Below are 26593 nucleotides of genomic sequence, written 5' to 3'. Positions count from 1 at the left end.
TTGAACTTTTTTTGCTCTAAAATGCGTAATACTTTCCCAGTCAGAAAGTGTTTCACCTTCTATTTACTTTTCAGTTCATGGGCTGTATTTGCCAAATGTGTTTGATAGCCTCCTTTGCAAAAATATAAGAATTATGTGTTAAAGGTCATTTTATGTTTTTCAGCATTGTTGAGACCTTAGGGGAGCCGTGGAACCCAGTCTGTTAGCACAGCAGAGCCCACAAACAGCCTAAGAATTTGGCCTTCACCAGAGTACTGCTGGCAATTTGTGCTGGTTATTTGAGACGGCTGGTTAGTCGAGTTCCAGTCGAGTTAGTCGAGTTCCAGATAACTGGGACTCTACGGTGTTTGAATAATAAAGATTAAACTTAAGTTAAATAAAGTATATTAACCTTGGGGGAACCATGGAACCCAGTCTTTAAAGGGAATCTGAAGTGAAAATAAACTTATGATATAATGATTTGTAAGTGTAGTACTGATAAGAAAAACATCATCAACACCGATATGAGTCTCATATTGTTTCCAGTACAGGAAGGGTTAAGAAACTTCAGTTATCTATGCCTAAGAGCTTCTGTGAGCTCTGTAACTTTATAAAGTTGTGGACCACACTGTCTTCTGAAGCACTTATCTGAACTGTCTCATTGTTTCTGCTTTGTTTATGGTTTTTCTGCAGAGAAAAGTTCAAAGGCTCACGAGCCTGCTCTGTGAAATCATTTAATATGCTAAGTGTACTGTAGAAAAACTGCAATTATTAGAGAATGATGCAATGTTATAAAAAAAGCTATATACCTAAAAATAGGACACCATTTTCTTTGCTACTAATGTTCTATTAATTATCCGTACTACACAACCAATTCTTATATCATGAGGGTTTTTTTTGCTTCAGTGTCAAAAAAAGCTTCCCCTTGATTTCTAATAGCCATAGGAGCTGTCATGTTCCCCCTCCCCTTCTAGCTGCCCAAGATATAATCTGACTTCTCTAAAGTCTTTGAAGCATGGTGTAGTATGTCTCCAGCCCCTGCTGATGAAAACTTCTGCTGATGTGTGCAAAAAGTAATTATATAAGTCCTTATTTGCCTGAAGTTTCTGCTGAGGGGCAGACTGTAGAAGTAGGGTAAAAAGCCTCTAAAAACTTGTGTGTTCTAAAAGTGTAAAAAGATGAGGTAATTGAAGTTTTTTTTCTTTTTTTGTAATGAGCGACATTGGCATACATTTTAACAGCACAGCTCACAAACAGCCTACTTTGTGCTGGTTGGTTGAGACTGATTGTTCTGTATAACCAGGGCTCTACTGTAGTAAAAAAAAAAAAAAAAAAAAAAAAAAGCCAGATACAAGCTGAGGTAAGGTTCTGGGTCCTATAGAGGTCAAAGACTCAAAACACCCTTGGCAACAAACATTTTCAAGGTACCCCTTGACAAAAACTACTGCTGAATATGGCAGAAGAATATGCATTACAAAAGACCATACCAAACATTTCTCTAGTTACACAGCATCCCCATTAGGTAGGCAATGTCAAGCTTTAGTTAGTAAGTGTCCCACTTTAGGCATTATCCCTTCCCAGTTCAACTTCCAGTGCTCCCTTTAACCACTTTGCATCCAGACCTTGTTTCCCCACCTAAATGAAATGTATATCGTTTTTTTTCACTACTAACTAGGCTTTCATTGTATGTCAATTTTCCCATCAACAAATTTATTTTCTATGCATTTTAATAGAAAAAAGGAAAACAAAAAACATTTCTCAGTTTTACTAATTCCAGCTTAAAAATAAAAAGTGCTATTATAGATTTAAAAAAAAGGAATCCCCGACTTACGAACGCCTGCCGATACGAACCGCGACCCGCCGTCATTAGGGATTCCCTGCCCGTGTGTCCCGCTGTGGCCATCTAGTCCCCCTGCCGCCGCTTGCCTCTACCCCCTTGTCCTGGTGTGGTCAGGTCCCCCGTGTTAGCAGCGGCAGCAGCTTACCTCCTCCATCTTGCCCGTGGCAATTGAAGACATACAACTTCTGTGGGTGGCTTCCTCTAGAGCCGGCTTGTAATGACGCATCATTACAAGCCGGCACTAGAGGAAGCTGCCCACAGAAATCGGATGTCTTCAGTCGCCGCAGGAAAGATGGAGGAGGTAAGCTGCTGCTCACACTGGGGACCCGACCACACCAGGACAAGGGGGGCAAGCGGCGGCAGAGGGGGGGGGGATTAGATGGCCACAGCAGGACACACATGGAGGAGACCAGAGGTCACATGGGGGCGACAGCAGGACACATAGGGGGCAGACAGCAGGACACATTGGGGGCAGACAGCAGGACACATGGGGCAGACAGCAGGACACTTGGGGAAGACATGGGGACATAGGACACCATTTGGGGTAGGTCATGTACAAGATGCTCCTGAAATATGGACGCACCAGGTTAAGGGTTTTTTTTTCCTTTGTTTTTGGCCTCTAAACCTAAGTGCGTCTTATATTCCGGAGCGTCTTATACGGCGAAAAATGCGGGTACGTCCCTGTCACAATTTATGCTGAAGATATTTTATCCTGAAACAATGCTACAGTGTGTATTTTTCACTATGAACTGAGAAAATAAGATTGATTTTTACAATTTAAAAACACTTATTGGCTCAGGGAACATAAATTCCTTTTCACTAATTAGTGCAGCAGCAGATAGTGCCAGGGGTTTTGCACAGGAGCAAGCCCAATTGTGCACAGCTGCAAGATTTCTATCTACGTCCTCGTGGTTTAGATGAAGTAACAGAGGACGTAGACATACTGTGGTGGTGGCTAAATTGGATAATTATGCAGTGTCCCTTCTAGTTGGTAGTGTTCCTCTCTAGGTAGAGTACCTCTTTAGGTAGGCAGTAGCCCCCTATATATAGGCTGCATCCACTTTAGACAAGTAATGACCCCCTTTTAAATTCCTTTAGGTAAGCAATTTTCTTTTAAAACATACCAGTTGCCTGGCAGCCCAGCTGATCTATTTGACTGCAGTAGTGTCTGAACAACACTAGAAGAAAGCATGAAGCTAATCTTGTTAGATCTGACAATAATGTGAGAAACATCTGAGCTGCATATGCTTGTTCAGGGTCTGTTACTAAATGCATGAGAGGCAGAGGATGAGCAGCACAGTCAGGCAACTGGCATTGCTTAAAAGGAAATAAATATTGAAGCCTTTATAGCCCTTTGCTAAAGTTGTCCATTAAATTCTCAAATATAAGGACTACTAGCCCCTAAATCTGCAGACAAGATTATGCAAAGCACCCCCAAACATAATTAAACATATTCCCCAAACAAAGGCCAAGTTCCACCCAAAGAAAAGCATTGAAGGTGCTGCTGGGCAGAACAGGGGTATCGTGGATCAGAGTGAAGGCACTGCATAGTAGAGTGAGGGCGCTAGGGAGAAGAATGAGGATGCTGCATAGCAGAAGAGAGTTGGGAAGTAGAGTTGGGGTGCTGGGGAGCAGAAAGTGTGGGCACGTTGAGGTTGCTAATGGGGGAAAGAGCTACAGCAAGCAGATATTTTGCACATGTGGAGAATGCAGGGAAGTGTGGGCTGAAGAATGCACAAATATGTTGAACCTTGCTCTCCCTGGTTTGGCACAGCATCATTAAGTTCCTTTGAGTTTACACGTTGGTTAGCTCTACTTTGTGGGGAGACGGGGCTAGTCAGAATTCTAGCCAGTCTCCTATTGATCCTATTCCCCTTGCCTCTCGCTGAGGTGCAGAAGAGGGATTCACTCACACTGCACACAGGATCAGGCAGTCTGCAGCTATACACAATTCAAAGCAGAGGGAATCAAGCCACGCGACAGAGGGCAGCTGCAGCACCCCTGGGAAGTACGGCACCCAGTTTGAGATCCTCTGACTTAAGCTTTGTTCAAACTGACAAAAGCAGATTGGCATGCAACACCTGTTATTGCACAGCTATCTGCACTGCAGTTTGTTGCACTGCCAATCCCATTCACTACAGTGAATGGTTTCGGCACAGCACTTTGCCGAAAATTGCGTGCAGCAGTGCGACAGCGCATTCACTGCTGTGAAACACATGTAGTCTGAACTTCAGATAGTGCAGTCTATGCATTTCTGATGGTTTGTGCTAATTGCACCCCATACGAGCTGCCGTATTCTGTATTAATGTGAAACTGAATAGCAACTTTTATTGCCGATAACAGGCATGGCAGGAAAACTTTACTGTTAATTTTAAAGACTCGAATCGCTACAAATGCACCTAAAATTTAAGCCTAGACTATTCATTGGACAACCAGTCTCTTTCTTGGGCTGATATTTTCACAATGTGTCCCCTTTTCAGTCTTATCACTGCCACAGTTGTCTGCCCTGCATACATATTGGGTATATGGTATACAAGTTTAGAACAAGAAAAGAAAACATACATGTTTCTTTGTTGCAACCCAGTAATTTTATTTTCAGACAGGAACTGCTGTAGGTGTTTAAGAGTTCTGGTTATAACAACAATAATAATAAAAAACAAAACAAAAACAAAAATATGTGTTTGCAATGGGATATTAACTATAACCGAATATAATTATGCTTCAATGCTGCACAGAAGTATTCCAGATGACCTGAAATCCTCAGTGTCCAACATCACTGCATAATGGACACGTGCTGAGAAGAGAATCCAGTTTTCTTCTGGGATCGGTATGGTTACTAGAAATGTATATCACAAAACAAATACTAAACACTTGTCCCATGTTTAAAATAACATGAAGGATGATTGACATACAAGTTGCTTGGCATCTCAGTGCAAGTAAATCCAACTTTGCCTTTCAAGTGATGATGATCAACATTAGCCCCCAGTTCTACAGCAATTGGCTCTTCTACAGGAAAGATGGGGGTGGTAATGCACACGGTTCTCACAGACCCAACATTACTACAAAGAATGCTTCCTGGCTTTGTGTGGTATCTGGAAATCCAAATATGAGCTTTCCTCAAACAGCGTTCAAATTCTGATGTGGCGGAAAGCCAAAAAAAATCAACTCCAATTTCATTAGCGCTCCCTCGTTAAAAGTATGTTTATAGAACATACACAGAGTGCCCTTTCCATAGATGTATGGAACGTACACCACTTAATGAATCAAGCCATCCTAGCTCTTTAGGAAAAATGGATGTACAAGTTACTATCAGAAGACACTGGTTGGTGCTGGGTTTCAATAATCCTATATCTTTCTAGCCCCATGAAGCAACCGGGCTTACATGCAAGAGCTTACTGCCATTAACCAGCTTGTCAATGGAGCAGAAATGCAGTGTACACAAATAGATGCAAATCAAGACTTCAGCATCTGCTCAGAAACTTAAAATGCAGAAGAAAAAAAAAAAAAAGTGTTGCTTTCATTGGGATAGGCGCTTTTTTCCCCAAGCAATTCATCTATTTTTAGATCTTGAAAACTACTCAGGTAAGCTAGAGACCTGGTGTAACTCCAGACACAAGCCTAACGGTTATTGTGCAAGTTACAGCCTTTGCTAAAAACAGTAGCAACAAGGATTTCATGTAAAGCAACATAAGATGTGGGGGGAAATGGACAGTCAAAACAATACAAATGTCAAAGGGAGTAGAAAAAAAAATGCAGGAAATACAAGGACTAAGAAACTACAAGAAATTTGCAGTCATCACTTTTCTCTGATCGGTATTTTGAGCTGTATGAAGATAACAACTTAAAGCTTTGTTATACTGTTTTATAATAGAAATAGATAATGGAATTTATTCAATGTCCATCTCTGGGAGTTTCTTTTCTGCCTCAGAGGCAGCTGTATCTTGACTCTGTTCTGCAGCCTGTGGCCCTTGGCTATTTGTGTTACTGTCTACTGGTCCGTTCTGCTCGCCCGCTTGCTGCTCCTCTTTTGGGGGTTCCACTTTAGGCTTCGGCTTTGAAACTATAGGGTTGCATGTGCTTATTAATTCCTAAAAGAAAAAGAAATATGAAAGTTACATTTCTTAAAAAGTGTACCTGAAAGGGAAAAAAAGGAAGCATTTATCTCAGGAGTGGGAAGCCTCTAGATCCTAAAGAGGCTCCCCCCCACCTCCTCACTAGAGGGGATCCAGCGCTGGCTCCCCCCCAAATTCCCAGTAGCTGCTTTCCAATGGGCTCCGTTAGAAATAGCAGAGCCCGATCGGGTCAGATCTACAGAGAGTTTGTGCTTGCACAGTAAAGTGGACCCGATCTATTCAGCCATTTCCGCTGAAGGTCAAGTGGGAAGCCGCTAGTCCGCCGTCGCAGCATGTAAATATTATGGTCAGTGACGCTGCGAGGCAGCCAGTGCTGGAACAAGCAGGCTGTGGAGGACAGGGGAAGCTTCATTAGGATCATGAGGCCTTCCCCTTCTGAGGTAAACACCCCCCAGGGGAACTTTTTTCTCTACAGGTGTACTTCAAACGACTTCAGACATCTTTTGAGTTGAGCATGGACAGGTTAGAATATTTAATTGTAAGGTTAGTCACCAAGGATTGTAGTTTTGTTCAGCCAACAGAGATGGTCAAAGAGATGCTGGTAATATTGAGATGATGCCACTGTTCTAATTACCGTATTTTCCGCCATATAAGACGCACTTTTTCTCCTCCAAAAATGGGGAGAAAAAGTCCCTGCGTCTTATACGGCAAAGGCAGGGAATCCCCGACCTCCGAACGCCCGCCGATAAGAACCGCCGCCATGTCGGGGATTCCCTGCCTGTGTGTGCCCACTCCCCATGTCTCTGATGCCTGTGTACAAGTGTATCAGTAATGTTCAGGCAGCCGGATCACATACCGCATGGCCGCCGCCGCGAACTGACTCCTGTGTAATGCTGCTGGCGGCTCTTGTCCCGTGTGCCCGCTCGTTCTACTGCATCTCCGCTCCACCATTTGCCAGTGTAAATATCGGGCAGCTGGCTTCCCTATCGCCGCGAGGATTGCAGACCTTGTCCCCTGTGCGCGGCTGGCTCTATTGAAAGGCTCGTTCTGATTGCGTCATCAGTACGAGCCTTTCAATAGAGCCAGCCGCGCACAGGGGACAAGATCTGCAATCCTCGCGGCGATAGGGAAGCCAGCTGCCCGATATTTACACTGGCAAATGGTGGAGCGGAGATGCAGTAGAACGAGCGGGCACACGGGACAAGAGCCGCCAGCAGCATTACACAGGAGGCAGTTCCCGGCGGCGGCGGCCATGCGGTATGTGATCCAGCTGCCTGAACATTACTGATACACTTGTACACAGGCATCAGAGACATGAGGAGAGATACGACCACCCACTTGGCACCAGGGAATGGCCACACATATGGGACACAGGAGGAAACAGAAAGGGACACAGGTACACACATATGGGACACATACAGTAAAGCGACACAGGTACACACATATAGGACACATAAAGGGACACAGGTACACACATGGGACACAGGAGGTCGCATAAAGAGACACAGGAGAACACAAAGGATACATGAGAACACATAAAGGTAAACAGGAGAACACATAAGGGACACAAGAGGGCACATAAGGGACACAAGAGGGCACATAAGGGACACAAGAGGGCACATAAGGGACACAAGAGGGCACATAAGGGACACAAGAGGGCACATAAGGGACACAGGCGGACACAATTTGGGGGAGAACATGTATAAGACGCTCCTGGAATATGGACGCACCAGGTTTAGTATATATATATTTTTTCCCTGGTTTGTGACCTCTAAACCTGGGTGCGTCTTATATTCCGGAGCGTCTTTTACGGCGCGAAATACGGGTAATGCAAAGTGTGTGGGCTTGGAATCAGACCAATCAAAATCAGCTACTGCATCTGATTGGTCCATCTCCAAGTCTCTGAGATTTGCATAAAAATGTAAATTGCATGATCTTGAAGTCATTAGCATCTCATTTACTAAGACTGTCAATTGTTGGACTCAAACTCGGCCATGTGTCACATTCCTCTAACAGTGTTTCACATTATTATAATATGTACCCACTTTATGAAAGAGTCTTTGCAAAGTACCCCCTGATGTGATCATCATCCACAGTACCCCTTGACATACATACATACTCACTCTGTACTTTTGCTTTTCGTGCATCCTTTTTTGCAGTTTAACCTCTTGACCGTTACGTCGCTCAGGAGGGTTTTGCTAGTTTGTGTCCCCAGCTTAATTTGATCAATTGGCTGCAAAACCTTTAGCTAGCACTAGGCTAGCTAGTACAGGTGTCCAGCACCCCCCAATCGCCTGCGATCCCCCCGTTTATGCACTACCCAGCCCGGCTCCAGCGATCGGCGCAGCCTCCCCACACAGCTCCGGTCTTCACTATGGGGAGGATCGCACATGACATCGACATCCTGCGCAAACCCGATCCTCCTTAGATCGCAGCACTGTGCAGACTTATTAGATGGCGGTTTCACCATCTAACCGTCTGAGCGGCGATCACCATGGGAGACTGAAGGCGGAGCTCTGTCATCAAAGTGGAGATGCGCGTGCCATCTCCACAATTGGCGTGGATTGGTCGGCAAGAGGTTAAAGTGGACCAGATGATTTAAAAAAAAAAAAAAAAAAAAAAAACCACTTACCTGGGGCTTCTGCAGCCACCCTGTGAATGCGACATTAAAAAGCGATCCTCCGTTTCCCTGCAGTGACTTACTTTTGTTCATGCCGACTTGCAAGTCGACATCCACTGCTCCAGCGTGGCTCTGGCCGTGCGCATCCTTGTTCGCGCTCCCATGGCCAGGAGAAAATCTCTACACCTGTGCAGTACTCTTCCGGTGGCGGGAGTGCGAATGAGGGCTGCGCAGGCGCAGTGGACAGCGACTGCCAGAACCAAAAGTGAGCCGCGGTGGGGGAAAGGAGGATAGTTTGTAAACATCGCAGGCACAGGGAGGCAGCAGAGGGCTGGCAGAAGCCCCAGGTAAGTGATTTTTTCTTTTTTTTAATTCTTCCAGGTCTGCCTCAGAGGCGTTAAATATCTATTTTTATTTCAGAATCCTCTTCACAAGTATGAGCTAAGCTGATTCTATGATGTTCAAAGTCGCAGGTTTTGCTGCCTGGGGATGCAGAGATTTGTGCTGTAGCTCTGCCTCCAGTCCAATCAATCACCGCTGATCGCCACCTCTCCCTGCCCCTCTCAAACTTCTTTCAAAGATAGGGGCAGGGAGAGGCGGCGATCGGCGGTGGTGATTGGATGGACTGGAGGCAGAGCTACAGCACAAAGCTCCGCCTCCTCCAGGAAGAACTGGAGGATTCTGCCAGGGGGATTTGGGGGTGGGGGTATAAAGATCTCGTACGGCCTCGGGGATGCAGAAAATCATCTTAGCTCATACTGCTAAAGAGGATTCTAAAATAAAGAGGATTCTAAAATAAAAAAGGAGGTATTTTTTTAACACTCAAAGGAAAACTTAAGTGTCCCAAAAAAAATGACTTTTACACCCGGGGCTCCCCTCAGCCCCCTGCAGCTGAACGGTGCCCTCGCCGTGTCTCTCCGATGCAGCTGGACTTGCCGGCGGCCACTTCCGGTTTGGCCGTCACCGGCCGACAGGCTGGGAACGCGGCTGATTAGCCACGTTCCCGGCCACAATAGCATTAAAGAAGGCGCTATTGCGGCCGGGAACGCAGCTAATCAGCCGCGTTCCCAGCCTGTCGGCCGGTGAAGGCGCAACCGGAAGTGGCCGCCACGAGTCCAGCTGCATCGGAGAGACACGGCGAGCTGCAGGGGGCTGAGGGGAGCCCCGGGTGAGTACAAGTCATTTTTTTTAGGACACTTAAGTATTCCTTTAAGTCCTCAAAACGAAATCTTATCAAAAACACAATAAAATGGCTGCAATGTACTAGGGTTAATAGAGAAAATGTGAACAAGGCTAATCAGCAGTAATGGAGTTGTAACCAAAGGAGAGAGTTATTAGGAGGGGAATAAAACAAACTACGTACCTTTGTTTTTGCTTGGATGTCCTTTGTTTTCACCACAGGATCCGCGGTGAGAATCTGTTTCATTTGTAGATTCATTTTATTATTCAGCCATTCCATGGCTTCATTTATACCCTTTTCAACTTTTTCCATGTCGGCGGGATCCAGATGGTCATACGCCTCCTCCTAGTTGGATAAAAAGGTAGGATTAGCCTAGGCAAAAACTATGCTCTTCAAATCGCAATGACCAAATACAAGATGCCAAACATTCACTGCACACAGGACCCCAATAACACAACCAACAATTTTACCTACCTTCAGCACCTTCCTAATTCCTTTCAGTTAATTAGTGGTCTGCCTCCTGCATCCATTAAAAGCAGAATAAATGTCTGGCATAATGTACAACTAAAACCTCTCTTACAGCTCCTCCAATTGCCTATACAGGTAGTCCCCAACTTACTAATGCCCGACTTACGAACGACCCGCCGATACGAATGGCATGGATTCTGTGTTTCCATGGGAAAAAGTATAAAAAAATAAAAAATGTTCAAATTGGACTTGTAGGTTGAGAAAATCGATTTTAAAAAATTCAAAGAAAAAAATGGCTTTTAACTTGTATAAGCAGGTACAGAAGGCAGAGGTGACACATAGGGGGGAACTGGAGGCACAGAGGACAGAGATGGCCCAATGTTCCGCCACTTGAGGACTGCAGGGCTAAACCCCCCTAGTGACCAGGCCATTTTTAGCTAAAGGCCTTTAGCCTTTAAGGCCAAGCTGCAGGGCCGCACAACTCAGCACACAAGTGATCCCCCCCCCCCTTTTCTCCCCACCAACAGAGCTCTCTGTTGGTGGGGTCTGATCGCTCCCCCCATGTTTATTTTTTTTTTTAAAATAAATATTGTTTGTTTTTTTCTAAAATCCCGTTTCTTTAAATTTATTCCCTCCCTCCCCACAGCCGGCCAATTATGGTGATCGGCTGTCATAGGCTTCTGCCTATGAGAGTCGATCGCTCTCTTGTCCCCCATGGGGACAGCCGTGTCACACGGCTGTCCCCAGTGCAGCGCTGCTGCTCATCGCAGCGCTGCACCAAGTAAATAGACGGCGTAATCGCCGGCTAACAGTCTCCCGAGCGGCAATAGCCGCTCGGAGACTGAAGGCGGGGCGAAGCTCCGCCCTCCGAGCATGAGATGCGCGCGCACCATGCGCGCGATCTCATGCTAAACAGAGCCCCAGGACTTTACGCCAATTGACGTTAGGCGGTCCTGGGGCTGCCGCCGTGGCCACGCCTACTGGCGTGACGCAGGCGGCAGAAGGTTAAGAACAGATTCAGGTTAAGATCGAACCTACAATCCCTTGCTCGTTCGTTAACCAGGGACTACCTGTACAATTAAACTCCCTACGTTTGAACTAGGGATGTTAAGTGGGGCAGATTTATCAAAGCTTCCCATTTCCTAATTTATTTATTTTTTTAGCAGATCAACCATTTCTTACCTATTTAATCACAGTTGGAAGAAAGCAATTATCTGCATGTGTTCTAATTTTGTAAGTAGAATATTCACTCTCAGAAGACTTCTACCAGTATATTTCTGGAAACTAGTGCAGAACAATGGAAACCAGTGCAAAACTGGCAGAAAGCAGAAGTGGTTTATAGCACTTCTAAATCTCATGTAACGTTGCCATACGGGGGACTGAACTGTCAGCTTGTGCCTTTTCACAGCCAGTTACATTTCTTCCTTGTAAAGTCCAGCTAGCAGCTATACTGTGAGATAGGAGAGACAATCCTTTATGAAAGCAGGAGTATCCAGACTGACCTCATTCAGTCCATCCTACCCTATGTAGTACTCGGACTGCTGCCATTTTAGTATTAAAATACTATTGTGAGTCTCACTTTTCACTGTTAAACCTGGTACACACTTTCAATTATGATTGGCCAATAACTGACCGATTTTGCCACCTCCATGTAGTATCAGAGTTTACCTACACAATCCACTCCTAAAATTATCTGTTGACCCTCATACCTCTAAAGGGGCCCATACACTGGTCGATTTCAGCCATCAGAAATAGATTCTTTCAAATTCCCAAATTGGTCGATTTGCAGCCGATTCCGGTCGATCTGACAGGATGGAAAATCTAGGTCGATCTGCTGCTGGCAGCAGATTGATGGCCCATAGAGTTGCATTGGATCTAATGGTCCAATAATGCATTTAGATCGATTTCCAATAGATTTTATTCTGAATTCTGTTGGAAATGTTTCTAGTGTGTGGCACACATCAGATAGATTCCTGTCAGATTCGACTTGACAGGCATCTGACAAATCTGCTGGTTGAATCTGCTGCAAATCTATAAGTGTATGGCCACCTTAAAGTGAACCTCCGGACTAAAAGAAACACCAAGCCTTTTCAGTTCTGCTGAGTAGATTTTAACAGTTTCACAGCCTCAGAACTTTGTTTTTCTTACCAAAGCATCATTTTTAGCTGCATTTTTTTCAAAGAAAAAAAGCCCGGGGTTTTTTCCCCTGATGCTGTGCAGAGCATGATGGGATTTCCTATGTTATTCATGTTGCCTAGCAACTGGGAGAGGTGCTCAGGACACAGGACAGTTGGAACTGTGTCTCATGCTCCCGGTCACCTTTCAACCAAAAGATGGCTGCCATCATCAAACATAATTACATAGTTATTTGGGTCGAAAAAAGACATACGTCCATCGAGTTCAACCAGAGAACAAAGGACAACACCAACACCAGCCTACTCCCTCACATATCCCTGTTGATCCAGAGGAAGGCGAAAAACCCTTACAAGGCATGGACTAATTCGCCCGAAAAAGGGAAAAAAAATTCCTTCCCAACTCCAGATGGTAATCAGATAAAATCCCTGGATCAACATCATTAGGCATTACCTAGTAATTGTAGCCATGGATGTCTTTCAACGCAAGGAAAGCATCTAAGCCCCCTTTAAATGCAGGTATAGAGTTTGCAATAACTAATTCCTGTGGCAATGCATTCCACATCTTAATCACTCTTACTGTAAAGAAACCTTTCCTAAATAAATGGCTAAAATGTTTTTCCTCCATGCGCAGATCAGGTCCTCTAGTCCTTTGAGAAGGCCTAGGGACAAAAAGCTCATCCGCTAAACTTTTATATTGCCCTCTGATGTATTTATACATGTTAATTAGATAAGACAAGACAAGACAAATAACATTTATATCGCGCTTTTCTCCTGGCGGACTCAAAGCGCCAGAGCAGCAGCCACTGGGACGCGCTCTATAGGCAGTAGCAGTGTTAGGGAGACTTGCCAAAGGTTTCCTACTGAATAGGTGCTGGCTTACTGAACAGGCAGAGCCGGGATTCGAACCCAGGTCTCCTGTGTCAGAGGCAGAGCCCTTAACCATTACAGCATCCCCTCTAAGGTGTCTTTTCTCTACACTAAATAAACCCAGTTAATCTAACCTTAATCTAACCTTTCTTGGTAAGTGAGACCTTCCATCCCACGTATCAATTTTGCTGCTCGTCTCTGCACCTGCTCTAAGACTGCAATAGCTTTCCTGTAATGTGGTGCCCAGAACTGAATTCCATATTCCCGATGTGGCCTTACTAGAGACTTAAAGAAAACCTGAAGTGAAGATTAAAAGTCAAAATAAACATACACAAGTCATACTTACCTGCTGCGTAGTCTACTCCTCAATCTCTTTTTCCTCTCCTGCGTCCTGTTTGTCCACCGTGATCAATGGAATTCTCCGTCCTCCATTTTGAAAATGGCCAATACACCATAACAGCTTCCTGGTCAGCACACAGTTAAACTGTAACATTGCCCACTTGAGCCATAGGGAAACATGGACACATCAGTTCTCCTCTCAGCTGTAACTGACAGCAACTGATATATAACTGACAGCAACGGATATATTTCAGTTCTGACAAAATGTCAGAACTGGAAGGGATCATTGTCAGAAGAAAATGGTGAGCGTCTGAGAGGAACTGATGGCAAAGTAACTATGTAATGTTCATTTGAAGTTACCTCATGTGTTTATTTTAAATAATTTTACTCAGTACAGGTTCTCTTTAAACAGGGGCAATATTATGCTAGCATCTCTAGTTTGTATTCCCTTTCAATGCATCCCAAAATTGTAAGCTTTAGCTGCAGCGGCTTGGCATCGAGTACGATTATTTAACTTGTCGATAAGTACGCCTAAGTCCTTCTCCAAGTTTGATGTCCTCAACTGTATTCCATTTATTTTGTATGGTGTTAGACCATTGGTACGACCAAAATGCATGACTTTACATTTTTCAACATTGAATTTCATCTGCTATTTATGCGCCCATATAGCCATCCTATCCAGATCCTGTTGCAATATGTCAATCTTCCTGAGAGTTGATGCTTCTGCACAATTTTGTATCATCTGCAAAAATAGCAACATTGCTCACTACTGCATCTACTAGGTCATTAATCTATCAGGCCCTAGGCAATGTAACTGTGGGTACATGTGATGTGCAGGTACTCTGCAGGGGAATGAGGAGATTGTAAACAGACAACACCTCTGTTCGATGTGCACAGCATTCTCAGTGGATTCCCTGCAGCTCTGTGGGGAGTGCATATGTAGAGTATAGTACTACTGTGTAACAAAGTAAACCTGAGACAGATTAAATTAAAGTTTTATACATACCTGGGGCTTCCTCCAGCCGCCTTCAGGATAATCAGTCCCTCGTTGTCCTCCTCCACCACCTGGATCTTCTGCTATGAGTCCAGGTACTTGAGCCAGTCGGGCGTAGTGCACATGTACACACTCCGCCGCTGGGAGCATACTACAGCTGTGCAGCACTATTGCGCAGGTGCAGAATGTTCCTGGCTGTGGGAGCGGCATGCGGCCGGACAGCGCTGACTGGCTGAATTACCAAGACTCATAGCAGAAGATCCGGGTGGTGGAGGACAGCGAGGGACTGATTTGCCTGAAGGGGGCTGGAGGAAGCCCCAGGTATGTATAAAACTTTACTTTTCATCCATCTCAGTTACCCTTTAATTTTTAGTCACCAAACCAAATTTTAACAACATATCAAATTATTTGATTTAATCAGCAAAGGGAGTGTATACATTTGCATAAATCAGCATCAATGCAGAATTATTTCCATCTCGTTGACCATCTCGATTAGTGACACAGCTACACATCAGGCTTTATTCTTACAGCATAGATGTTATTTAGTATATATAAGAGATTCCTGTGTACACATCATATATACAGTCACAATCAGATATGTATATCTGACCTTAAAAATACGGGGACTGCTTTATTGAAGCAGCACAAGTAACTAATTTTGATTGGTTTATTTCATTTTTGTGGACTAAGCACAGCTATTACTGTATATATACTATATATACACATTTTTAATGACTATTATCTGAGAAATAGAACATTTTATCATATTTTCTATTTTAATTACAGTTACAAATTCATTAGGAGTCGGTGCATTTTTTCCCGACTCCAGGCACCCAAAATTGCCCGACTCCACAGCTCTGGGGCTGGCACCATAGTCCCCTTCCAAACTAATAGCAGGAGAGAGTCTGGGGTGAGACCATACACAAGCAAATGCCCCCGCACCATGAAGATTCACATGGTTTAGATTTTTTTTTTTTGCCTCCACAATATTATGTTTGTCACATAGAGAGACCTGACAGTTGTTGCGCACAATAAAGGATTATTTCTGCCTCTGACATTAACTGAACAGCAACTTGCTTATACCAGAAATCAAAGCAGGGACACACTGTAAGCCAGTGCTGTTTACATTCAATCTCCGCTCTGCTAATAATATCCTTCTGTTTTCTTCCCTGATCACCTCTTCCCACTCCCGCTTGCAAGACATCTCAATCCTCTTCCCTCCTCTGTAAAGGTGCCCATACACTCGTCAGATTGGCAGCAGATAGATAAGAAATGCATCTGTTGATCTATCTGATGCGTTTTTAGAACATTTTTTTACCAGGATAGAATTCCAATAGATTTCAGTTTGAAATCTATTGAAATTCGATCTGATGGCATTTTTTTGCCATCAGATTTCCATTAAGGCCAATGCAAACTGATAAGCAATCTCAATCGATCGATCGGGGTCGATCGGTCGGCCAGAAAATCGGCTGAGTGTATGGGCCCCTTAACACTCTCCCTCAACACATTCGCCACTCACCCACACTTACTATTTTTAGGCGCAATCTGAAAACTCACCTCTTTAGGCAAGCATACTCTCCTACCTAGGACCCTGCCCACTAAACACCATTTCTACCACTCCACACACAGCTTCCCTTTACCTACTCTCCTATACCTCAAATGTTTAGACTGTAAGGCCTTTTGGCCAGGGCTCTCTTCCCCTTTCGTCTCACAATGCTGTGTAATGTGTGTACATATCCCCCCACCTTTTGTAAAAATATGTTTGTTCACTGTATTAGCGGTTATACCCTCTTGTCTTGTATCATTTGTTGTATTGTAGACTCTGTATTGTTATACGTTGTATGCTATTGTACAGCGCCACGGGAGATGTTGGCGCTATATAAATAAAAAATAATTCCAAAGCTTTAATTTTTAAAAAGTTCCTCAGTTCAAAAACCACAGAAGAAAACCAAAACCTGCTGCTATTATGATATATACAGATAAGTATCCCAAGGAAAAAACAAACAAAAAAAACACCTTGTTTTTGAAGCCATGAATAACTTTCATATAAAGTTGTATCTGTTTTCCAAGTTCATCAAATGCCTTTGGTCTTTCCTCAAATTCCTGGTATCTTAATTGTATAGGATGACCCAAATTCTGGAAAATGAAAAAAAATATATGAAATAATTTTAATGTAATGGAAAACCATTCACATAAGAATTACGAAAAAATTTGTGGAGATTAAAAAAAAAAAAAAAATCCTACCAAGGGAGTGGGTGAAGTAAAACAAAACAAGGGTTGGTAGAGCCTCTATTGTTTAGTATATGAAGATTAAGTATAAGTGGGGACAGTATCAGTAGTATGACTAGTCACCCGGTCTTCACCACCAGCAGGTAACCTGTATAAGTGCAGTATGGGAAAAACAGAATTGCAAAATCATATTTGATGATGCAACTTACTTATCCTCCCTGGCGGTAATCCAGAGTGTAGCTGGGGCTAGCCGCCAGGAGCTCAATGCAGAGTACAGCCCATAGCGGGCTCTTTTACTCACCTCCTGGGGGATCCAGATGTCTGTTGCAGTTCTCCTTCCTGTCCTCTGAGGCTCTGAATCACTCTGTAGTGAGATCAATGACGGCAATCTCAACAGAGTTACAGCACCACCTGGAGGACAGAAGTAAAAGTGCAGCACTGGAGTCCAGGGAGGTGAGTGAGAGCAGGGGCTGCTGCAGACACTCTGGTGGCATGATTTTTTTTTTCCTGATTTTATGGTCTGAAACGTTTTAAAAAGACCCTAAAATACATAAATCATACTGCCAGGCAGGTTAATGGATGCCAATAAAAAACACCACCTATTGTGTATAATAGGTTAAGGGATAGTAATGTTAGAGGCACACTACAATAAAACAGCATTCCCTGTACTAGCAGAGGCACTATGCAGTTAAACCTAGAACACCCTCTTGGAAACAAGAACTAAACTCCCTAGATGGGCACAAGCATGTGTACAAAATAGAAAAAAATTGACACTGTAGATTTCTTATTGGCAAAGGTCACAATAGGCCTTGCTGTAGACAAACTGGCGTTTAGAGGAACTTAACGGTATAATCCTATATAATAAAATACAAGTGTCCCTGCGTCAGTCCCTGTGACATTGCTTTGCGCTACTGCGCATGTCAAGCACTGACAGCCGTTGGGACAGGACACAGGGTGGGCGGGCCAACCGGATGGGTGCGCACTGACTGGCAGCGGTGGCGGAGTGAAGAGACCTACAGCCCGTTTATAAAAACGGGCTTAGGTCAACTAGTTCTTGAATAAAATTGCTTATTTTTACAATATTTGTAAATTGTTTAATCAATATTTGCACATTGTAAAATCTTACCCCCCACTTGCAATGTCAGATGTATTCGAGACACATCAGCATCTTTTCTGTGGGCAAGGTTAATCACTGCATACTGCGCATGTGTAAGTGTAGGCACGCCAGCACAGTAAGCCAAAGCAGCTTAGTTACTGGGCAGGTGCACCCATACTTGTGAACTAAAAGTGGGTCCTAGCCAGCAGCGATGGGGTCAAGGACGACAAGGGTAGCCTCAGGACCATTCACAGGCTTGCGTCTACATGGGCAAGTATAAAATGTATTTTTTGAGTCACAGGTTCACTTTCAACTAGCGACACAAGGTCAACATTCCTCAATTCACATTACGTAAATTATAGTAAAAAAAAAATTAAATAAAATGTTGCAATTCCCAAGCAACCTACCTTTAAGTCTGTTAATTTATCTATATACACTTGTTTCGACTGATCTTCTCCATCTTCATACAACCAGTTCTCGGTGTCTTCAAGTTTCAAGATAAAACTGTTCCGGTCCTGAAAAACAAAAGAATCCAGGTCACAAAGAGAAAAACAAAACTGAAGACAAGTGTTGTGATGTCAGATACAGAGAGAAATGGCCTACATTTTCACTGCATTATGATTCTCAAATATCACTTGTCATCTACACCTGCATTCAGCTTTATACACTCCTGTCTTCACTTGTATGAGCATCAATTTTTGTAAATTAACTAACCAACAAGGATGCTAAAACCTGCAGCGCTCCCAAACCGTCAAATTTACTTATTTAAACTGAGGCCATGTTCACAGTGGTCAGTTGCTTAAAGAGAATCTGTACTCTGAAATTCTTACAATAAAAAGCATACCATTCTATTCATTATGTTATCCTGGGCCCCTCTGAGCTGTTTCTGCCACTCCCTGCTGCAATCCTGGCTTGTAATTGCCAGTTCAGGCAGTGTTTATAAACAAAAAAGACATAGTTGTTAACCACCTTGTGATAGGCTCAGATAAGCTCATTCTGTGACTCATACAGAGCCTGGAGAGGGTGTGTAGCTTCTATCCTATCACAGCAGAGCAGCAGATTCCTGCCTGAGTCCAACAAAGCCATCACAGGAAAGATTAGATTATATAACAGAGATACAGCCAATGTGCAACTAGGAAAGGCTGCAGTAAGACCACATTAGAACAGGTATAGGAACTTATAGGATAGAAGAAATAAGGCTGAACATTTTATTACAGAGTCTTTAATGCACATGTTATGAGTGTGAACTGCAATGGAGACTGGACAGATTTATACAAAGCCTGCCTGCAGTGAGTTAGAATAATGCGATCAGTTACAACGTAGTACTGTGAACAGGCCCATAGAATTGTATGGGCAGTGAGCTGACATGCAAAACTATTCTGCAACGCAACTGAGCACAGTGAACTAGTCCTGATCCTTTAATTCTTTAAAGGAAAATAAAGCAGTAGGGTATTGTACAGTGTTAGCTATCAGTAACAGCAAGAAGTTTTGAATCAGGATGTTACCATCTATTGGCTGTTCATTCATCTCTAAGTTAGCCAATAATTAGTATCATCCAGATTCAAAACTTGATGGAATTTAAAAAAAAAAAAAAATTAATAACGAAACCGTACTCACCCAGTTACCACTTTGTGAACCTAAATCTGCGCAGTAACAAAGCACACCGCGTTCACAAGAAGGTTATTGTGATCATGTAATGCGTAGCTCTGCATTTTCAATTTGCCCATGTAACGGACTTGGGAAACTTCAGGTAACCTTCTGGATTGATAATTTTACCTACACCTACTTTTGGCTTGTTTCTTATTGCTCTACTAGTAATTATGCCTGTTCCATTAACTGTTGCTAGATGGCCTCCCACCGAACATGTGGCCACACCCACTGGGATGACCAATTGCTATAGTTCTGAAGTGAAATGTCATTGCTTTATTGGCTGGCATATGATTTTATATAAAAAAAAAAAAAAAAAAAAAAAATTCAGCAGGACTGCTAGGCAACTAGCACTGTTGAAACATATATAAATATGACAGCCTCAACATCCCATTTAAAGAGAAACTCCAACCAAGAATTGAATTTTATCCCAATCAGCTGATACCCCCTTTTACATGAGAAATCTATTCCTTTTCACAGACCATCAGGGGGCGCTGTATGACTGATTGTGGTGAAACCCCTCCCACAAGAAACTCTTGAGTACGTCCTCCTGGCAGTTTCCTGTCTGGGAACCTTGCTGCATTGTGGGAAATAGCTGTTTACAGCTGGTTCCAACTGCCAAAAAACTATGCAGCAGCTACATCACCTGCCAACAGTAAAAATGTCACCATGTAATTAATGTCAGAATGTAAATCAGGGATTTAAAATATTTTACAATTGGCAAACACTGACTAAATCAGTTGTACATAATTGTAAAAATGAAGCACTTTTTTTATTACATTATTTTCATTGGAGTTCCTCTTTAAGGTGTATTATAACCGTTTTTTCTCTTCAAACTGAAACCTGGGCAAATCTGGCATTTATCATGAGCCTAAGCTCTGAATCACTGTTTCATGGTCCAGTATTCTCGCAAGAACTCCAACCTGAAGTATTTCTTGTACAACCCAACCCCCCCCCCCCCCCCCCAAAAAAAAAAAAAAACAAAAAAAAAAAAAAAAACTTTATCTCTTCCTTGTAAAGAACTTCAGCTTAAGGTGGAGCAGTGTTATATTTACTACAGCGCTGCATCTGGTCTCTTCTGTTCTTCCTGGCGGCCACATGCTCTGTGCTTGCACAACTCCAGCCCTGATCACATGACATGCATCTGGAGCCAGAGGTATGCAGCATAGAGCATGTCGGCAAGATCAGAGGAGACCCGAAACAGCCCTGAAGCAGGTAAATCTTAAACTGTGCTACTCTGCAGAAGGGGGAGAAGTGGGCCCCCCACCATAGGTACACCACTTAGTTTGAGATTATATACAATTTGGGCCGCAACTTAGACTAGGTTTTAGATATTGTCCCCTTATGTAATTGAGCTCGACACCCCTGACCTAAAGTATCCACTCAAAGTACATTCACTTGCTTCTATATTCAGTTTTCCCTTCTACTCCATTTAGTTTGTACAACCAAGATTGTATCATCAGTGAGCAATTTATGATGGATTAAGTTAGAGGCTCCACTTACATCTTCATTAACAAATTTCTCATAAAGGCCACAAAGCTTGTCCCTCATCTCATATACATATTCTTCCACGGCATTCTTGGCATCGATTCTCTCCTTCTCCAGTTTATCCTGCATTATCATCTTACCCTGTGAGAAGAGAGGGTGAAGGTTAATGTGCAACACTCAGTTAAAGACATTGGCTAGTTTATAAACAGAGAAAACTGCTCAACTTAATTATGGTTTTGCTGGTAAAGGTGAGTGCAAGTACTTTAATTTTACATGAAAGAAAATAGTAATAAATGAGCTGTGATCACATGCCCCTCCCGCTTAAGGAAAGCAGCGGGAGGGGTGTCTACGGGAGGTTTGTCTCATATTTTGCTAAATAGGTTCTTCACTTTCTTAAGATGATAGTACCCATGAACATAAGTAAGTTTGCCAGATATATAGAAGCATTGTGGGCATCTAGACAAAGGTATCCGAGCAAATTAGAAATATATATGGTACACTGTGCAAGGAAAAAATAAATTTCAGAGAGTGTGGCCAAAATTGCATATGGTAACTGGTACCACTGCAGAAATAAGAGGATCGGTATTGCCCAAAAAAAAAAGTATTTGAGCCTAACCAGAATAGAATTATACTCCATAAAATATAATCTTCTACATCTAATAAATAAATTTTAAACCATTTTTACAGGTAGTGCACTCTACTGTATTCATGCCAGCTAAGCCAACACCCAGACCTCAGCCTCACACAAACTTCAAGGCCTTAGAAGCAGCATTCAGTTGTGTGAAAAGCGGTTGGGCTAAATATTGGCAAAACTTGTCACATGAAACGAAGAGACAAACACATACATGGAGCAAAGATTTGATATAACCCTTTCAGACTAACTTCATACTAATAAATAGCCTTCTAAAGATCTTCCAAAATAATGATTACTTTGGATATGTAATCTTAAATGAAAATCTGATCTGTCATTTCAGCATTAAAGGTACCCGAAGTGACATATGACATGAGATAGACCTGTATGTACAGTGCCACACACACACAAAGAACTAGTCTGTTCCTTTTATTTTTTCCGTCTGAAAGGGTTAAAATTCAGCTATGCAACTGCCAGTTCCTCTGCAGTCCTGAGGTAGGAAGACTGTAGCATAATCCTCACTGATTAGAAAGCACAGCCATAAAACTCTTGCCTGCAAAGTACAGCTTGAGTGCAGGGGATAGATAAAAAAAAACAATAGTTTATACATATTGGCTCTGGGACACTTCAAATAATACATTTACAAACCTCATTTTCAACAAACAAGTTCAGTATATCTCGTCCAATTTGCCATGGAGGGTAATGATCAATGGGCAACTCAATATTGTTGGTTTTCACTTTAGCTTTCTTGGCTTGTGGAGGCTGATCTGTCTTCTTGTCCTTGGGTGTACCCTGTGAAGTCTGGCAAAGATTATTAAGCTATTAGAAAAATAAAACTAAACATCAACTGATACACAAACAGGTACCTTACAGACATCAGTGATCTAAGGGGATGCACTGATGCCACTTCTTAACTTCGCTTTCTTCAAACTGCTTTTGAAAGCGTGCATGTAATGAAGCTAAGTGCTAGTCAACATGGTGTAGGGATAAAGTAGCACTAATGCCAACCTAAATATAATGTAGCAGTGGGTAGTCTACAGAATAACTATAAAGAAAAGAAATTCAAAGCACCTCCATTTCTTCAGTGCTAGGCTTAGTTTCTGCTTGTGTGGGCTGAGAATCTTCTTGTTTAGACTCCTCTTGATCAACTTGCATTTTCTGTTAAGAATATATGAACATATTATATTAGAAGCATAAAATCACTTTGATTGGACTACACTACATCCTTGTTCACACAGGTGTTAAGTTTGAGACCCATCAGCAAGGGTGTACTGCACAGGTGCATCTGCACAAATCACCAATGTACACAAGGTTTAAAGTACACCTTAACTGAGAGGAATATGAAGGAGGCTGACATTTATAGACTCTGAACAAACATGCAGATCACATGCTCTGAGTCAGATAAGATTAGCTGCATACTTGTATCAGGTGTGTGATTCATACACTACTGCAGGTCTACTAGGCAACTGGTATGGTTTAAAAGGAAATGAATATGGCAGCCACCATATCCCTTTCACTTCAGGTTCTCTTTTAAAGCAGAAAAAAAGGATCAGAGAGATTACCTCATCTTCTTTTGCAGTCTGGTCAGTGTCCATGGGTTCCTCAGAGTCGTCCATTTTGTGAACCTCAACAAGGGATGCACTAGATACACTAAAAATGCCATGAACATTTACACGGACTTTCACCTTCACTTTAGAGCTAGTGCCATCAGCCTGGGAAACTACCTTCTGTATATGGAATTGGCCTGAAAAGAGCACAAAAATTTGCATAGAAATTAATGGCTTTTCACATATCCATACTTTGAATTCATAACTAGTTAATTTGTGCATGTTGGTGTTCTGTGAGAAGTAAAACAGACCCCATAGCGACAAATTGACTGAAGTGCTAAGCTGCTCATACACCATTTGATCTTTAGTAGATCAGGAAAAAAATATTTCCCCGTTGTCCATTTGTCTGGATCACCACATTGCAACACTTGGTATCCGATCAGATTGTACTAATCCACTAATGTAGTTTTACTCAACACAGAATAAGGATAAGTAGACACACACACACACACACACACCATTTGTAGATGCAAAATATTACTATGCAGCTAACTGTAAATATAGAAGGTCCTCTGTCTGCATTATCTGAACAGATTCACAGCACATTACTTTGTATAATCCATGAAAAAAACTGCACCACTTACCTAGAGAAGGGTCTGGATAGGGAAGTTCTTTGGGTGCACTGTAGTATGCATCTAAAGTGAAAGGTTCTTTCCTGTAGAAGGTCAGCACTTTGGAGAAAGGAGCTGCATGATTCTTGGGAAACACTTCACAATCACTGCAACAACAAATCTTACTGGCTGAGTGAACAATGGATATACACATACGAAAGAGCATCAAATGGTCCCCTGATGAATAATGTAAATATATTCATTATAGTGGTTAAACACTCTTGACTAAAGACTTCAAAATGGGTTAACGAGAGCCTTTCCCAGACACAAAAACTAACTGGTACCAACACATGTATTACACTCCATTAACCTCCCTGGCGGTATGATTCCCGGGTTTAACTTTTTTTTTTAGCATGTAGCTAGCCTAGCGCTAGCTACATGCTTCCCCCCCCCCTACCTGCGGCGTCCCCCCGTATGTGTCGATCGCCGCCAGTGCATATGCCCATCCGGAAATCCCGTTCTGAACGGGATTTCCGTGAGGGCTTCCCCCGTCGCCATGGCGACGGCCCGCGATGACGTAAACGACGTCATAGGGAGTCCCGATCCACCCCTCAGCGCTGCCTGGCATTGATTGGCCAGGCAGTGCACGGGTCTCGGGGGGGGGGGGGGCACCCTCTGATGCGGCGGGTAGCGGCGAATCTGCGCGGGGCAGCGGCGATCGTGAGTAACACGCAGCTAGCAAAGTGCTCGCTGCGTGTATTAAAAAAAAAACAATTATGCAGATCGGCCCAGCGGGGCTTGAGAAATGCTCCTGCGCGGCTTACCCAGTGTCCAGCACGGGGTTACCGCTAAGGAGGTTAAGGTCTTTCTGCCTCTGACATTTGCCTTTGATTTAATTTTCCCTCAGCAGAATTCCTCTTCATAACGTGGCACGGTCTGAATTATTGGGGCAGCATCATTAAATGTATGCATCTCAAACTGTACCTGTCCCGTAAATAAACCTTGTATGTTGGGGAAAGTGGATGAAACACCTATTAGCTCTTGATGATACTGAGCAGACAAGTCGTTGCAAATAAATTCCAGTTTGCATGCAGATTGTATGGAGCGTGGAATTGGGCTAATCAACATCTGCAGGAACTGCATGTGATTGGACCAGTTCCATTCTGCATACAATCTGCATTAAATATGCATGCAACCAAAAATTATTTGCATCTCATTGACCATCTCTAGTACTGAACATGAAGAGTAAAGATCTACTCACTGTGCATTCACTATTAAAGCTAGATTTCTCTACACCATTAGGCTACATCCACGGTGGTGTGTTGCGGCATAACGTCCGCTTTGTAAGACGGTTTGCAGCACTGTATAGCACCACTTCAGTGACGCTCATAGTGTGGTGGATGGTTTGCGGTTTAATCTTGTCAGATAACGTGCGGCGCCACTTTCCTGATCTGTTGCGTTCCTGCTATTACAGGGAATGCAATTCCCACTGTGAAAGTAGCCATACACACACACAAACAAAGTGAATAGTTACACCCCCAAAATAGGAAACAACTCCAATGTTAAAGTTATCTGCAATTTACGGCAAGAAAACAAAATGCATACAGCATGCTCTAAATCTCACCTCAGCCCTTCTTCTGCTGGCGAATTCCACTTTAGAGATATTGGATATGGTACTAGATCAGTGATGGAGAACTCTCGCACTTTGAAGGCAGGGGACAGTATGGCACACTAAGACAAGCGAAACAGATATTATCAAAGAACTTCTATGGAAGGCCAACTCCAAAGTACATTACAGAAACATACAGACTTCTGATATAGACAAGCACTCAGTGTTGACATGCTCCCACCCAAATATTACAGTTTTTGCTTAACCCATTCGCGTTCCGTCGTTTTCACTTGAGAAATGTTCACCTCCCATTCATTAGCCTATAACTTTATCACAATGAACTGATCTATATCTTGTTTTTTCCGCCACCAATTAGGCTTTCTTTGGGGGGTACATTTTGCTAAGAGCCACTTTACTGTAAATGCATTTTAACAGGAAGAATAAAAAAAAATAAAAAAAACGGAAAAAATCATTTCTCAGTTTTCAGCCATTATAGTTTTAAAATACATGCCTCCATAATTAAAAGTCACGTATTGTATTTGCCCATATGTCCCGGTTATTACACCGTTAAAATTATGTCCCTATCACAATGTATGGCGACAATATTTTATTCGGAAATAAAAGGTGCATTTTTTTTTTGTTTTGCATCTATCACTATTTACAAGTTTAAAATAAAAAAAATATAGAACTATATCATCTTTACATTAATATTTAAAAAATGTTCGACCCTTAGGTAAATATTTACATATGTTTTGTTTTTTTATTGTAATTTTTTTTTTTATATTAAATATTTTATTTGGGGTAGTTTTGGGAGCGTGGGATGTAAACAATAGGTTTAAAATGTAAATGTGTGTTGATTTTAATTTTTTTTTACTTTTGGTTATAGTATTACTTTTTGGCCACAAGATGGCGGCCATGAGTTTGTTTACATGACGTAACTCTAAGCGTAAAACACGCTTAGAGCGAGGCATGGGGGAGGTAACAGCCAGAAAAGGCGAAGCTTCCGAGAGAAGCTGTCGCTTTTTCAGCAGGGGAGAGTAATCAGTGATCGGGCACAATAGCCCGATTCACTGATTGCCTGGCTAACGAACCGCGGGCCGGGAGCGCGCGTGCACGCGCGCGATCGGCCGCGGTAGCGCGCATGGTTCCTGGACGTAGTTTCTACGTCCAGGAACCAAAATAGGTTAAGGATGTAATGACTGCAAAGCCTAGTTATGATGTTCCCCACTATGGCAGAGGT

At 42.8% G+C, this 26593-nt stretch overlaps 1 protein-coding gene across 1 annotated transcript in view; it reads right to left on the bottom strand.

The window, feature by feature from the left end:
* Window positions 1-4384: 4384 nt before the first annotated feature.
* HSPA4 (heat shock protein family A (Hsp70) member 4) overlaps window positions 4385-26593 on the bottom strand; it is a 92231-nt gene continuing 70022 nt past the window's right edge. Inside the window, exons 10-19 of the mRNA XM_068277476.1 lie at window positions 25369-25475; window positions 23778-23911; window positions 23149-23330; window positions 22658-22744; window positions 22235-22387; window positions 20971-21096; window positions 18228-18335; window positions 16512-16631; window positions 9876-10037; window positions 4385-5907 (exon numbers count right to left, since the gene is read on the bottom strand). Coding sequence (XP_068133577.1) covers window positions 5707-5907; window positions 9876-10037; window positions 16512-16631; window positions 18228-18335; window positions 20971-21096; window positions 22235-22387; window positions 22658-22744; window positions 23149-23330; window positions 23778-23911; window positions 25369-25475 — 1380 coding nt within the window. The 3' untranslated portion in view covers window positions 4385-5706. The remainder of the gene's footprint in view (window positions 5908-9875; window positions 10038-16511; window positions 16632-18227; window positions 18336-20970; window positions 21097-22234; window positions 22388-22657; window positions 22745-23148; window positions 23331-23777; window positions 23912-25368; window positions 25476-26593) is intronic.

The sequence above is a fragment of the Hyperolius riggenbachi genome, chromosome 3 (genome assembly GCF_040937935.1).
Source record: "Hyperolius riggenbachi isolate aHypRig1 chromosome 3, aHypRig1.pri, whole genome shotgun sequence".
Classification (NCBI taxonomy): domain Eukaryota; kingdom Metazoa; phylum Chordata; class Amphibia; order Anura; family Hyperoliidae; genus Hyperolius; species Hyperolius riggenbachi.
This window is presented reverse-complemented; position numbering and strand designations above follow the sequence as displayed.